Below are 12,878 nucleotides of genomic sequence, written 5' to 3'. Positions count from 1 at the left end.
AACACATGCATTTACTAATGTTGGAGTCAGATTATATTCTCTGTGGATATGATGTAACAGTCCCATGTTAGGTCATACCTAGCTTGCTCTCCTTTTACTACAGCCTTAAAATTAAAATAGGGTTCAAATTGATTAAGGTGCATGAAGGCTTCATCATTTACGTTCTACAAATGCTAAATAGTATAGACACTTCTTTAAAAGTCTTAATTTCCACAGAAAGCATAATCTTAGCTCTATAACTCGTAGATAGCTAGAGGAAGGGTGGGAGAGAGATCAGAGTGGGAAGCCAGAAGGAAAAGTAGTGGTGGAATTACTAATGCCATGTATCTATTGAAATACAGGATAGATGTGAGGGGCTATATTTGTTTTTCTAGGCTTCTCCTTGGACTCAGGGAAAGGTATTGTTTCTAAAGATGAAATCACTTTTGTGTCTGGTGCTCCAAGAGCCAATCACAGTGGTGCTGTGGTTTTGCTGAAAAGGGAACTGAAATCTGCACATCTCCTCCCCGAGCACATATTTGATGGGGAAGGTCTTGCTTCTTCATTCGGCTATGACGTGGCTGTGGTGGACCTCAACAAGGATGGGTAAGAAAGTTGTAGGTTATTTTACACAGCTAATCACTGCTGCTTTCACTGGCTTCTGTCAGTCTTAATAGCTGTTTTCCCAGGTTAATTGATCCGAAGAATATGTTTGCTGCCAGATATTTACAATTCCCATCCCACCTTCATTCTTTGTATGGCGGCAGACATTCATTATCCTCCCCAGGGTGGAAGATTATATTTATAATGTTCAATTTTTCACTCTTGTTTTGGGATCATGGGTCCATGAGAATTACATTTGAAAAAAGTTAACCCAAAATGACACCTACGTGATGCTTTTCTGTGATTTCTTAAGGGGCTGTTGGAACATCCAATATGTCTTACTGAAAGTAGAGACTGCTAAGAAAGTCAGTACATGGATGATTTGTGGCTTTTGTTTTTTGTCTTTTTGAGACAGGGTTTCACTATGTAGTTCAGGCTGGCCTCGAACTCACTTTGTAACCCAAGCTGGCCTTGAACTCAATGATCCTCCTGTCTCAGCATCCCACGTTCTGGGATTACAGGCGTACACCACCACACCCGGCAGTTTGTGGCTTTTGGTACCAGGTGGGAGTGGAGTAGTAGGATCTTGGCTGGGACAAGTCCTGCTGTTTTGTGACTCTGACTTTTGAGGAACTGGCTGAATTTTTACCCCCAGTGTTTTTCTTTGGGCACTTATTAGGCTACCTTGATCTTTTTTCACATTTTTTAATTGATGAGGTATAAATCTTTGAGGTCCTTTCTTTGCTACCTCTGTGTATGTCTTTACTGCCTGAGCTGGTGGTATTCACCCAAACCTTGTTGTTATTTTAGCCAATAGTTCATAATTCTTCATTATGTTCTTAGGTGGCAAGATATAGTTATTGGAGCCCCACAGTATTTTGACAGAGATGGAGAAATTGGAGGGGCAGTGTATGTCTACATTAACCAGCAAGGCAGATGGAATAATGTCAAGCCAATTCGTCTTAATGGAACCAAAGATTCTATGTTTGGCATTGCTGTCAAAAATATTGGCGATATTAACCAAGATGGTTACCCAGGTAAATAACAGATTATGAGATAGTTAATAATGTATCAGTTATTGGGTGGTTTAAATAATGAGTGCTCATGAGATCTAATTTTAAAACATTGTATTGGAATGTTTTCAAAATGTAACACCCGTTAAAATGATCTTATCAACAGATATTGCAGTTGGAGCTCCCTATGATGATATGGGAAAGGTTTTCATTTATCATGGATCTGCAAATGGAATAAATACCAAACCAACACAGGTAACCAGACAACCTGGATTTCTACACATAGAACCTGATCTTTTTGCCTTGTAATGTAACATTTAGGTTTAAGTGAATTTTCATACTAATCTTTCATTTATGAGCCTACAATACAAATTTTTATTTTTCAGCGAATGTATTACTAGATAATAGCTTTGAAGTAGACATATAAATGCAATGATCTACTTGTTTTAATTGTAAAGTTTTAGATAAGTTAGAAAGTCAAAGTAATTCAAAGCAAGAATGCTCAATCCTGACAGCTTAAGAGAAATGTAGTACTTCCCTTAACAGCGTACTTAACAGAGCTGAAACTGGGCAAACAGTAGAAGGTTGTAGTTATGTGAAGAACTCAAACACCTGGCAGGGATGTGGCTCAGTGGCACAGCACCCGCCTGGCAAACGTGAGGCCCTGAGTTTGATTCCCAGTACTAAAAAAAAAAAAAAAAAAACGCAAACACCGAACATTTAAAATTGCTTTTGAAAATAAGAAGGACCTTTTGGAGGACAAGTAGGAAGGTTGGATTGATTTGAAGTGCCCTGATTGATTTGCTGTAGTAAACAGACATGAATAGTTGCCACTGTGTCCTTTGAGGTGCTTTGTAAATCAGACGACTTTTGTGAAATAAAATGCATGAAGTGTTTGATATATTTGTAATTGAGAACTCTACTTACAAGTGAACTCTAAGTTCAGTTCAGAAGAAACTTGTGTGTCTTTTTCAATGCATAGATAAGCAGCTCATGTTTGTGACCCACTGTCTATTCTGATGCCCTGTTTGTTCTAGATTCTCGAGGGTACAACACCTTATTTTGGATATTCAATTGCGGGAAATATGGACCTTGACAGAAACTCTTACCCTGATGTTGCTGTTGGTTCCCTCTCAGATTCAGTAACCATTTTCAGGTTCGTTATCTTTGACTTTGGTTAAGCATGTTTCATAGTCAGTTATTCTAAATTTTTTACTTTTTTGGACTGAAATTTGTAATACCTATATCTCAAAAGCAAAGGCTTGTATGAATTTTAAAGATTTTTTTTTGAGAGGGGTATAACATAACAAGAGTGTATTGGAAATTCCTGCTAGTTTTGAACTACTTGTTGAAATGATAGGTCAGAATGAATGAAAATTTGCATTTCACAAATTTTCCTCCTTTTTTGGAGGTGGTGGTGGTGATGGTACCAGGGATTAAACTCAGGGCTTCAGGTATTCTAGGCAAGTGCTCTACCACTAAGCTACATCCCTGCCTTATCTTTAAAACCTTTCTTTTGGTGAAAAAACAAAGTACATACAAAATTTGACAATAGAAAAAGCATAAAGAAGGAAATCTCTTATCATTCTATCATTCACTATACATTTTTAAACTCCAAAATATTGACTTATATTCTAGTCTTTTATTTTGTGTGACTGCACATGTATCTTAAACTGAGATTTAAAGTGAGATCAGAATGTACATATTACTTGTAACCTGCTTTTGTCTATTTATGATGCATAGTGGACTTTCCCCACGCCACTGAGTACTTTTATAAAGTGAAGTTAACAGCTGTCCAGGAGGCATCACATGACTAGTTCTGGGTTTATTTAACCAGCCACTACATCGTCGTTGGTCATGTGTACATTGCTGGTCTCCCCACACGCAGAATACAAAAAGCCGTGATAAGCATCCTTACATTTGTCCATGCTCTTGATAATTCCTCACGATGTGCTCCTCAAAGTGAGATTGTTATATGCACCTCATAACTTGATTCAGTTTCTCCAAGGCGACCTCCAGAGAGGCTCTGACAGCATGGCCCGCAGCTGCATTTGAGTCACTACTGGAAATCGCCGTTATAAATTGTTTTTCTTCAACTTTTTTGTTTTAAAAGTAGCAGATTTTTGTTGTTTGAAGGAGTTAAAACAGAACTATGTAAAGTACAAGCTCCTAAATATTTCTGTTTTCTGCAAAACAACTTTCAAGTTTTTAGTACTTTTTTACTTTGAAGATCAGTAACAGACCATATAGTAACTGCTTTCTTTAATCTGACTTATTAAACTTTAATGTTTTGGGGAACTTCTTGTCAGTACAGAAACATATCCAGATACATAATAAGACTTCATATTCATCCCTCATAGGCATTGAGTTTGTCCTCAGTTGGTAAAAAGTTTAGTCTCTGATGTTTATTATAAATAGTGCAGTATAATACACCATATATGTCTCTATGTGATCTTTTTTTTTTTTTTTTAAAGAAAAACTCCTAGAAATAAAATTCCTGGGGTACAGGTTAGCACATTTTTACATTGATACATATACTCTCAGGTAAGTTATAAAAGTTTATATTCATGGCAGCAACTAATAAGAGGGCCAGTTTTCTCACAGCTTTACCAATACTGAATGTGATTAATGTTTGTTAATGTGATACATGGTCTCACCTTTTTATTTAATTTGCACTTCTTTGGTTGCCAATAAAAATGAACTATTTGGTTCCCTTTTTTTTTTTAACTGTTTAACTTTACAATCATATTTGTATCTTAAAGTTACTTTAATATCTTTGGGGAAATGAGCAGTAATATACAGTGAAACACCAAGGCAGAAATGCTGTGGTCTTTGTGAGACTGGGTCCTTCGTGGTCCTGTAGACTTTAGAAGAGTGCCAGGTATGGATGCAGCCTTCATAACTACAGTATAACTTCATAGCCCCCAAATTCACCTGAGAAATAGAAGCCAGCTGTAGGACCCCCTTCAAGTGGGGGATGGAATCTCTTCACATTGCCAAGGATTGTTTTAAATTCCTGACTCAAGTGATCTTTCAGCCTCAGCCTCTGAAGTAGCTGAGATTACATGCACAAGTCACCATGTCAGAGTCTCAAAAAAGATCTAAAGAGAACATTTGACTTCAGTGAAAGAAAATTCATTTTCGGAGTAAACAGCAAGATCTTTGAAAGCCATCTCATGTGAAAACAAAGAACCGCAGGAAAAGTTGATTACAGATGACAAACACAGAAGATATGCAAACAAGTGGAAAAGAGAGTGAGCTATTAATGAGGTTGAAGGAAGAAACCAAACAAAAAATTAAGTTAACCAAATAAAGAGACATGTGTGTATGATTTGGAAAGGAAAGATCTCAGGGAGGCTAGCTACATCATTCATGGTTTGTATTCTTGGCGATGAACATTAGTCTCAAGCCTGGGGACCTTCTGACCCACAATGCTGGGGGTGGGGGTGGCTCTGTGCCCCGCTTAACACATTGAAAAGGTCTTAAAGGCAGAAGAGTGTGTGACATTCAACTACTTTAGCAAGCTTTCCATTATAAGCCAAAGGGAAGTGCTAGAATGAGTTACAGCCTTCAACTGTGAAGAAAATTTTACTTCTAATACAGAGTCTGGTTACCAAGTGTCTTAGTTACTTTTCTCGTTGCTGAGACAAAATACTGGAAACCCAAGGTTAGAGAAGGAAAGGTTTATTTAGCCCACAGTTTGTGGAGATTTCAGTCCATAATTGGCTGGCTCCGAGATAAGGTGGCACATGGCAAAGGGGTAACCATTCATGGCAGCAGAAGACAGCAAAAGCAACAAGGGGAGCGAGAGAAGCCTCTTCCTGTCCCTTATATTGTATACAGTTTACTGGGATTAGGGCAGTGCCAATCCAGTCAGTGGACTGATCAGCAATCACCCACCCTTAATCCCAGCACTGCACTAGGAATCAACCACACACTCTAGATTTAGCCTCTGAAAAAGTCCTCTGACCACATGAGGCTTTGAGGGGTGGGGGGACATCTAGACACAAACCATAATGCCAACTTTTTCCCATAGGTGACTGAACTTTAGATAAATATTTGCCTTAGTCTGTATATAATTGATACTCTAATATTCTTACTTTTCTATTCTCATAAGTAGGTTGGTAATGAACCCTATAAACTTGTTCCTTCTTTCCTCATAGTTTGAAAACAGATTTCAAAATCCTTTGATAACAGAGGAATCGGCCCCTTTATTTAACAAACGAGGAAAGTGAGTCCTAGGGTTTGCTTGAGAATTTAAGGCTGGATCCTGAGAGAACAGAGTGTAGTACCTAAATCTTTCCACCCTCAATATTGGGCATATCCTTTCTCAGTCATACTAGTACTTCAGGGTAGTTAATGAATAAATATCAATTATACATGAGCCAGCTAGGCCAGTAAGATTGGCTTGATGTGCTAAGACACATTTTTAATCATTTATGTAAGTGTGCCCTCAAAGTGCTATGTATAAAAAAATTCTATGTATACTAACATGTATTAATAAATCTTAATATTAAAAATTTTATGTGTATAGTGAATGTTTAAAAAATAAAGTAGACCTCAGGTAGAAATGTGCATTAAAATACTTTGGAATTTATGCCAGAGTAATGAATTAATAGTGTGATACATGAAACACTACATCTGTGGGAACTAGTTTTAAAATATGTGAATAAATATTGTAAGTAAAAACTGTCAGTTTTTGCCTTTAAATGTTCTCAAACTTAAGAATGTACCTACTTAGTGTTTTAGAAACTTGCAGCTGTCTAAATAAAAAATAAAAAAGATAAAGGAAGACAGAGAGGCAGGGAAGGTAGGCAATATTTGTCCCTTTATTGGCCCCTGCCTTCACCATGGGTTCATGCCCTTTCCTGTCCACCAGGAGGTTCCAGAAGATCAAGTTCACTGTTCCAATTAATAACACATTTTCCTATAAAAGCCCTGTTCTCCAGGGTGCTGGGCTCATCACAAGCCTGCCCAACACTGAGTCAGGCCATCTGAACCCGCAGGGTAGTTATCAGGTTAATAATATCCCTTAGTTATTGCAGGCTGATCAGGTCTGCAATCTCCCGAATGAGAGTATGGTGAAGGCTAAATAAAAGAGGCAAATGGAATGATTTCAGGACTCTAGGAGGATCAAAGCCCTCGCACAGAATTCAACATTCTCTCAGGGCTAAGACTAAGACCTTCTGTGAGTGGCCCATATTTATTTAGTTATCACAAGAAGGGAGGGGAGTACTCAAGGAGAGCAAATCCCTCAAGGACTTCTCCAAGTAAGGTATTAAGTTAATCCACCCAGAAGTGAGATGCCTTCTGGGTGGATTATAGTCTTTATCTAGTTGAGATCAAATTGAGTATCCTTGGCTGTGATCTTGTCTTACCCGTTTTGGCTTTCCTGATTCATCCACCATTACAGGCCTTAGTTAGGGATCAGTGACTCACAGAGGTTCACTTACTATGAGTCCACCACCCATCTCCAGACAAGGAGGCTAGGCCTTGGACAGACACATAAGTAAACATGGAAAGTGAATTAAATCCTGCTCAGGGCTGCTTCGTAGTGGTCTGTCTGTATCAGTAGTGAAACCTGGCAGGGAAGAGATGGAGGTGAGGGTGAGAGAAGCTCTCCCCATCCCAGCAACCCCTCTCCAACTACTTTTGATCTCTTTGGCTGCAGGAACAGGGGAGAGCACAGAAAGGAGAGAAAAAGAGGTCTTCCTGTGATGATCAAGAGGAAAGAAAGTGTGGGTTCCAGAACATGGGATTAGTGGGCAGCACCGCAGAGTTGGGAGGGGAAGGTGAAGGGATTCAAGTTCCTGCTGACAGAGTCTGTGGGCTAGAGAAACCAGTCAGATCTCAAGGTTCGGTGGGAAATTCTGATGGAGGATGTAGAAGGACAGTGTTTGCAAAACACTGTCTTAAAAGTTTTTTAAAAGTTTAAGGTTGGCTTTGGTTGCTGAAATTAACATACATATAAATACCTTGATAGCAAGCAGCCTGGATTTTAGAGGTTTTGTGGTGGCAGTCTTTTTGGAAGGTATTTTGGCAAGATTACTCATAAGTGCACGTATCACCTCACCCTGGTAAGAATGGCACAAAAAGATGCTAAGTAATAAGTACATACATGGGTTTAGGGAAATAGAAACCCTATGCACTGTTGGTGGAAGTGTAAATCAGTATAGCAATTATGGAAAACAGTATAAAAGTTTCTTCAAAAAGTAAACTATGATCCAGCAATTCCACCACTGAATATATATCCAAAAGAAATGGAATCAATATTTCAAAGAGAAATCTACATCCTCATGTTTACAGTAGCAGTACTCACATTAGCCATGAAATGGAAACAACTAATGAATGGCTAAAGGAAATGTGACACATATACACCTGGAATACTATTTAGCCATAAAAAAGAATGAAATTGTTCATTTTCAACAGAATAGCTGGAACTAGAGATGACTGTTAATTGAAATAAAGCAGGCACAGAAAGACAGATGCTGCATGATCGCCTGTGGAAGCTGTAGAAAAGGTGGTCTTATAAAAGTTGAGAAAAGAGTGGTAACCAGAATCTTGAGAAAACTGAGGGGAGGGTAAGTTGAATTAGATAGAAGCAGGGTGTTCTGGTGTGCTGTCGTACATTAGAGTGACTGTAGATAATGATACATACGTTTTAAAAAGCTAGAAGAAAGGATTTTTAACATTTTTGCCATAAACGATAAACATTTGAAAAGACAGTCATGTTTAACATTATATAATATACACATATATCAAAACATCACATGGTACTCCATAAATATGTATAGTTTTCATGTATTAAGAATAAACTGAAATGTAGTAATTTTTTTAAATGAATGTATTCTTTGACTTAATGGTCTTACTGCTAGGAATTTATCCTAAAATAAACTCAAGTGTAAGCAGAAGTGTACGTATAGTAATGTCTGCCAAAGCAGAAACCCTAATAGCACCAGGAATGTCTACAGGTTGGGACTGATCAGGTCATGGATGTTACAGAGATAAAGTGCAACTATTAGATGTGAAAAACAACAAACTAGGTCTCTGTGTATAGACATGAGAAGACCTCTAAAATGTTAATGAAGGAGGCAACTCAACATACAAAGCAGCAAGCATGAAGAGCTCCCATTCAGTTACTGTATCTAGTTTTTATATTTAGATGATGTTTGTAACAGAAACACACAGACTGATAGGTGTCTAAAAGAACATGCAAGTGTATTAGATGGAGACATTTTTGCTCTAAAACTTTGGAAACTTACATATTCATGTCAGATATATCGATTTATAAGGTTGTAAATTTTAAAGCTGGTCGTGATGGTGCACACCTATAATCCCAGCACCCTGGTAGGCTATAGCAGGAGGATTGCAAGTTCAAGTCCACTGGGGGCTTAGTGAGACCTGTCTTAAAAAATAAAGTGCTAGGGAATGTATCTCAGTGCAAAGGCCCTGAGTTCAATCCCCAGTACTGTGCCACAAATAATAGTTTGTAAATTTTTAAGTACAGTATAATTTAAAATATATAATTCAAGTTATATAAACTTACTTGTTTATGTACTGGAGGAAAACTCAAGTGCAGATATTTTCCTGTGGTTTTTAAGATCTAGCAGGCAACTGAAGATACTGTTGAGTATGTGAATGACTCTCATGTTCAAGGTAACAAGAGCCTGAGCTTACTTTTTCCTCCTTCATCTTCAGAACCCGGCCTGTGATTAACATTCAGAAAATCATCACAGTGACTCCTAACAGAATTGACCTCCGCCAGAAAATGTGCAGGGCGCCTAGCGGGATATGGTGAGAGTTACTTTGTCCTGGGAGCTATGTCAAGTGATTCTGTACTACTTTACTTATTGAAGGGCAGTGGGGGGTTGGAGAGCTGGGGAATACGCTGGGTTCTTTCCACAGCAAAAATGTGTCCTTTAAGAACTATGTGTTTGATTTTATACAGCCTCAAGGTTAAAGCCTGTTTTGAATATACTGCTAAACCCACTGGTTACAGTCCTGCAATAAGTAAGTACCTAGTACATGAATAAAAATTTTCTTTCTCTCTGCCAGGTTGAAAGTTCTGCATAAATCACAGAAAAGCAAAACGACAGTGGCCAAATGGGCCCATAAATTCTTGTTTAAAGAGTTAAGTGTATATGTGGTCTCCCCTTTAATCAGGAGAACACTGAGCAGTGAGGGAAGAAAACTCCATTTGGTCTCCATTTGAATTTTCCAGAGCTGATGCTTTCAGACAGAATGCCTCAGAAAAGTACTTATGTGCTACCGCAATGGTTTCCTCCATTTCTGCCTCTGAAAAGCAATGTGGAAAATTGGTTTTGTGGTGGAAAGGTGGTGGGTGGTGGCTGTGGACAGGCAGCTGAGGAGCTGGAGCACAGAGTACAAGATGGAACTGGTGCCAGGTTAGAGAGGCCAGAGGCCCAGAACACCAAAGTGGTGTCCCCAAGGGCAGCTCCCAGGCATTGGAAGGCTGGCTCTGAGGTACCAGAGCCTGAGGCTTTGCTTCTGATTTCAGCTGCCCACTGACCCCACGGCACAGGGCAAGTCTCCCTTTGAGCTTTTGTTTTTCCCATCAGCCCCTGGGATCATAGTGGTGATGGAGTGAGAAGGTGTGATGGAAGGCAGTTTGCCATTTATATTATTATGCTGCCATTTTTTGTAATCCAAAACAAGATTTTTGTCACAGCTATTTATACTCTAAAATAATGATAGCTAACGTCTTTGCTGGTGTTTTAGTAGCAAGCACACCTTTTCAGGTGTGAGCCACCTGGCCCGGCTTTAGGCAAAGGAGGGATGTGGGAATTTAAAGAAAAGTCTTTCTTACTTGGTGCAGTGATGCAGACCTTTAATCCTAGCTAGTTGGAGGCTGAGGCTGAAAGATCTAAAGTTTGAAATCAGCATGGGCTACTCAGGGAAACCCTGTGTAAAAATAAGAGGGCTAAGGATGTAGCTCAGTGCAAAAAAAAGAAGCAGAAACCAGAAAAGATCTATGATAACATTCAGTGAGTTATGAAGAGCAGCAGTTTAAGCAATCACACTGTGTTTAATTAAAATCCCAGCCATTGTCTTTGTGGGCCCACTTAGCTTTCATCTTTTCAGATTTGAAGCTGTCCCCATGTGGCTTCCTCTCCATTCTGCAGGGCCCTCTCCAGCCATCTGGTCTGCACAATGGGCCCTGCAGACCTGGCATGAAGCATTTGTGCTGTGGGTATATCGTGACATTGTGCATAGGAGCTGTTTCCTTTTGTTGCTTGGTTTTTAATGACAATGAAACGTACACCGCGCTCCTCTGAGCTCTCATCCTTTTAGTGTTGTTTGTATTATTTTACCCAAAAGTCCCACCTTATACTTGCCCACCTAGATAACGGGCTTCTTACTCTTGTTTGAAATGAACTAGAGACACAAGAAGCAGCAGTGATTCTTGGGCAGGAGAGGAAATTGGGGAAGCATTGTATCTGTTATGTTGATTGCCATTTTTTTTCGAACCCCTCCTCTAGAGTGTAGATGGGAAATCTCATTGGTGTGCTTCTCTCAAATTCATCATTTATATGCGAGAAATTATAGACCTTCCCCTAGCTTTAATGCAACATTTGATACTGTGTGTATTGCTTTTATATTCTACAATTGCTCCTTTAACCAAGTGTTTGCTGATGGTCTGTTACGGGTGGATCTTTTTTCTTTGAAGACAGAGAGTGCTTGCTTTGATTGCCTGTACTTCCCTGGGATTGGGAACTTCTGAAGGAAATAGAACAGAACTTTTACAAAGCTGCACAAGTTACTACATCTAGAATCTTCCCCCAGCATCCCAAAACGTGAGCTTATTGTTTGACTGGGATACTTGAACTCGGCAGTCCTCAGATGTAGTGTTCCATACATTCAGATATCTATAATTGAGCCTTAATGAGTGTCTACTTGGCTTGCCCCTCAGAGGGTCAGCAGAGGTGGTCTGCTAGGATTTTAAGATGGCATGAACTGTCTGGAGGGTGAGGGAAGGTTACTGTGGGTTTGGTGGATAAACGGTTTTAATGCATCCACACCCTGCGGCACTTTTGCGATGAGGGTGCACTCAGCGTGGGAGCCTTTATCTGGTTCATTGTAAAGTTGGCAGGTCACTGATAAATGGATGATGTCAAGGCTACAGAGGGCCTACAGTGGGGGAGCATTCCATTTGGTGGCTGTGACATTTAAGAATTCTTCAGATGGACACAGAAATTACTGTTGAAACTGTCCTTGCTTCTAAATTGTGGTCTTACATATCTGAATAACATTTTAGCATAAGAATAATGTTATATTCCCTGTGTGTGTACATGTACACACACGCATTAATGTGTATGCTGGTATGGAGGATTACTCCCACTTTTGTTCATCTGCTCTACAAATCATGTTTTCTATTGGGTGGTAAGCTAGTTGCTGGGAACGTAGTGGTGACCAGGACTGTGTGGTCCCGGTCTCAGCTCGGCCCTACTGTGGGAAACAGGCATTCACAGCACAGTGGGCATGGAGGGACTGGGGACATAGAATACACTAGGGTGCCACAGGAGGTGCCAGGGTGGGCTTTCTGGAGGAAGTGGTGTCCAGTGTGAGATACAAAGGAGAAATAGGGTCCCCTGAGCAGGCCAATGGTCCCAAGCCTCCTTTTCTTCATCTGTAAAGGTAGGTGAAGAATCTGTCTATTAAAATAGATTTTGTCCAGAAGGTTTCTTCCAGCCTTAAGGTAAATACCAGAATGTGGGCTGTTCATGTTCTCCGATTTCTGTGGCATATTTTTTCCTTGAGGTTGCCTTCTCCGTGCGCCGTGTATGTTGGCTTGCTTTCTTTTCCAGTGGTTAGTGAGTACTTAATGAATGTAAGTAATTTAAGTATTGGCCCATGAAAAACATGGTTAGCAGCTACATCCAGTGACCCAGCAAAGAATGCATTCTGAAGTCAAGAAAGGAGATTTTGATAATCCAGGTCTTGGCTTGCATCCAAGCTCCATTAGTAGAATAATGAAGAGCAAGCTGTCCTTCTAGAGTAGGGTGGAAACTTTGTTGGTAGGAGTTGTGTTATACTGACAGACAGCCTTCCAGCCACTAACAGGAATATCATTTGCCATTTAATGCTTTTTTTTTTATAAGTGAAAGGTCTTGTCCTGCTCTCAAAAGACTTCTCCATAGTCCTCTGTTTAAATAAGCGTCTTTTGTCAGTTCTTCTTAAACTATATGTATAAGAATGACCTGGGGATGTTAAACTGCAGAGTGGGGTTCAGCTGGCAGGAGATGCCACCATTTCAAGAGACTT

General features: G+C 39.6%; 1 protein-coding gene across 2 annotated transcripts in view; it reads left to right on the top strand.

The window, feature by feature from the left end:
- Itga6 (integrin, alpha 6) overlaps nucleotides 1-12,878 on the top strand; it is a 74,906-nt gene that overhangs the window by 39,897 nt on the left and 22,131 nt on the right. For both annotated transcript variants that reach the window (XM_005393215.2, XM_005393216.2), the window contains exons 6-11: nucleotides 375-585; nucleotides 1,426-1,619; nucleotides 1,762-1,850; nucleotides 2,633-2,751; nucleotides 9,294-9,389; nucleotides 9,544-9,605. In XM_005393215.2, coding sequence (XP_005393272.1) covers nucleotides 375-585; nucleotides 1,426-1,619; nucleotides 1,762-1,850; nucleotides 2,633-2,751; nucleotides 9,294-9,389; nucleotides 9,544-9,605 — 771 coding nt within the window. The remainder of the gene's footprint in view (nucleotides 1-374; nucleotides 586-1,425; nucleotides 1,620-1,761; nucleotides 1,851-2,632; nucleotides 2,752-9,293; nucleotides 9,390-9,543; nucleotides 9,606-12,878) is intronic.

Source organism: Chinchilla lanigera, unplaced genomic scaffold (genome assembly GCF_000276665.1).
Source record: "Chinchilla lanigera isolate Chin_1 unplaced genomic scaffold, ChiLan1.0 scaffold00048, whole genome shotgun sequence".
Classification (NCBI taxonomy): Eukaryota; Metazoa; Chordata; class Mammalia; order Rodentia; family Chinchillidae; genus Chinchilla; species Chinchilla lanigera.
This window is presented reverse-complemented; position numbering and strand designations above follow the sequence as displayed.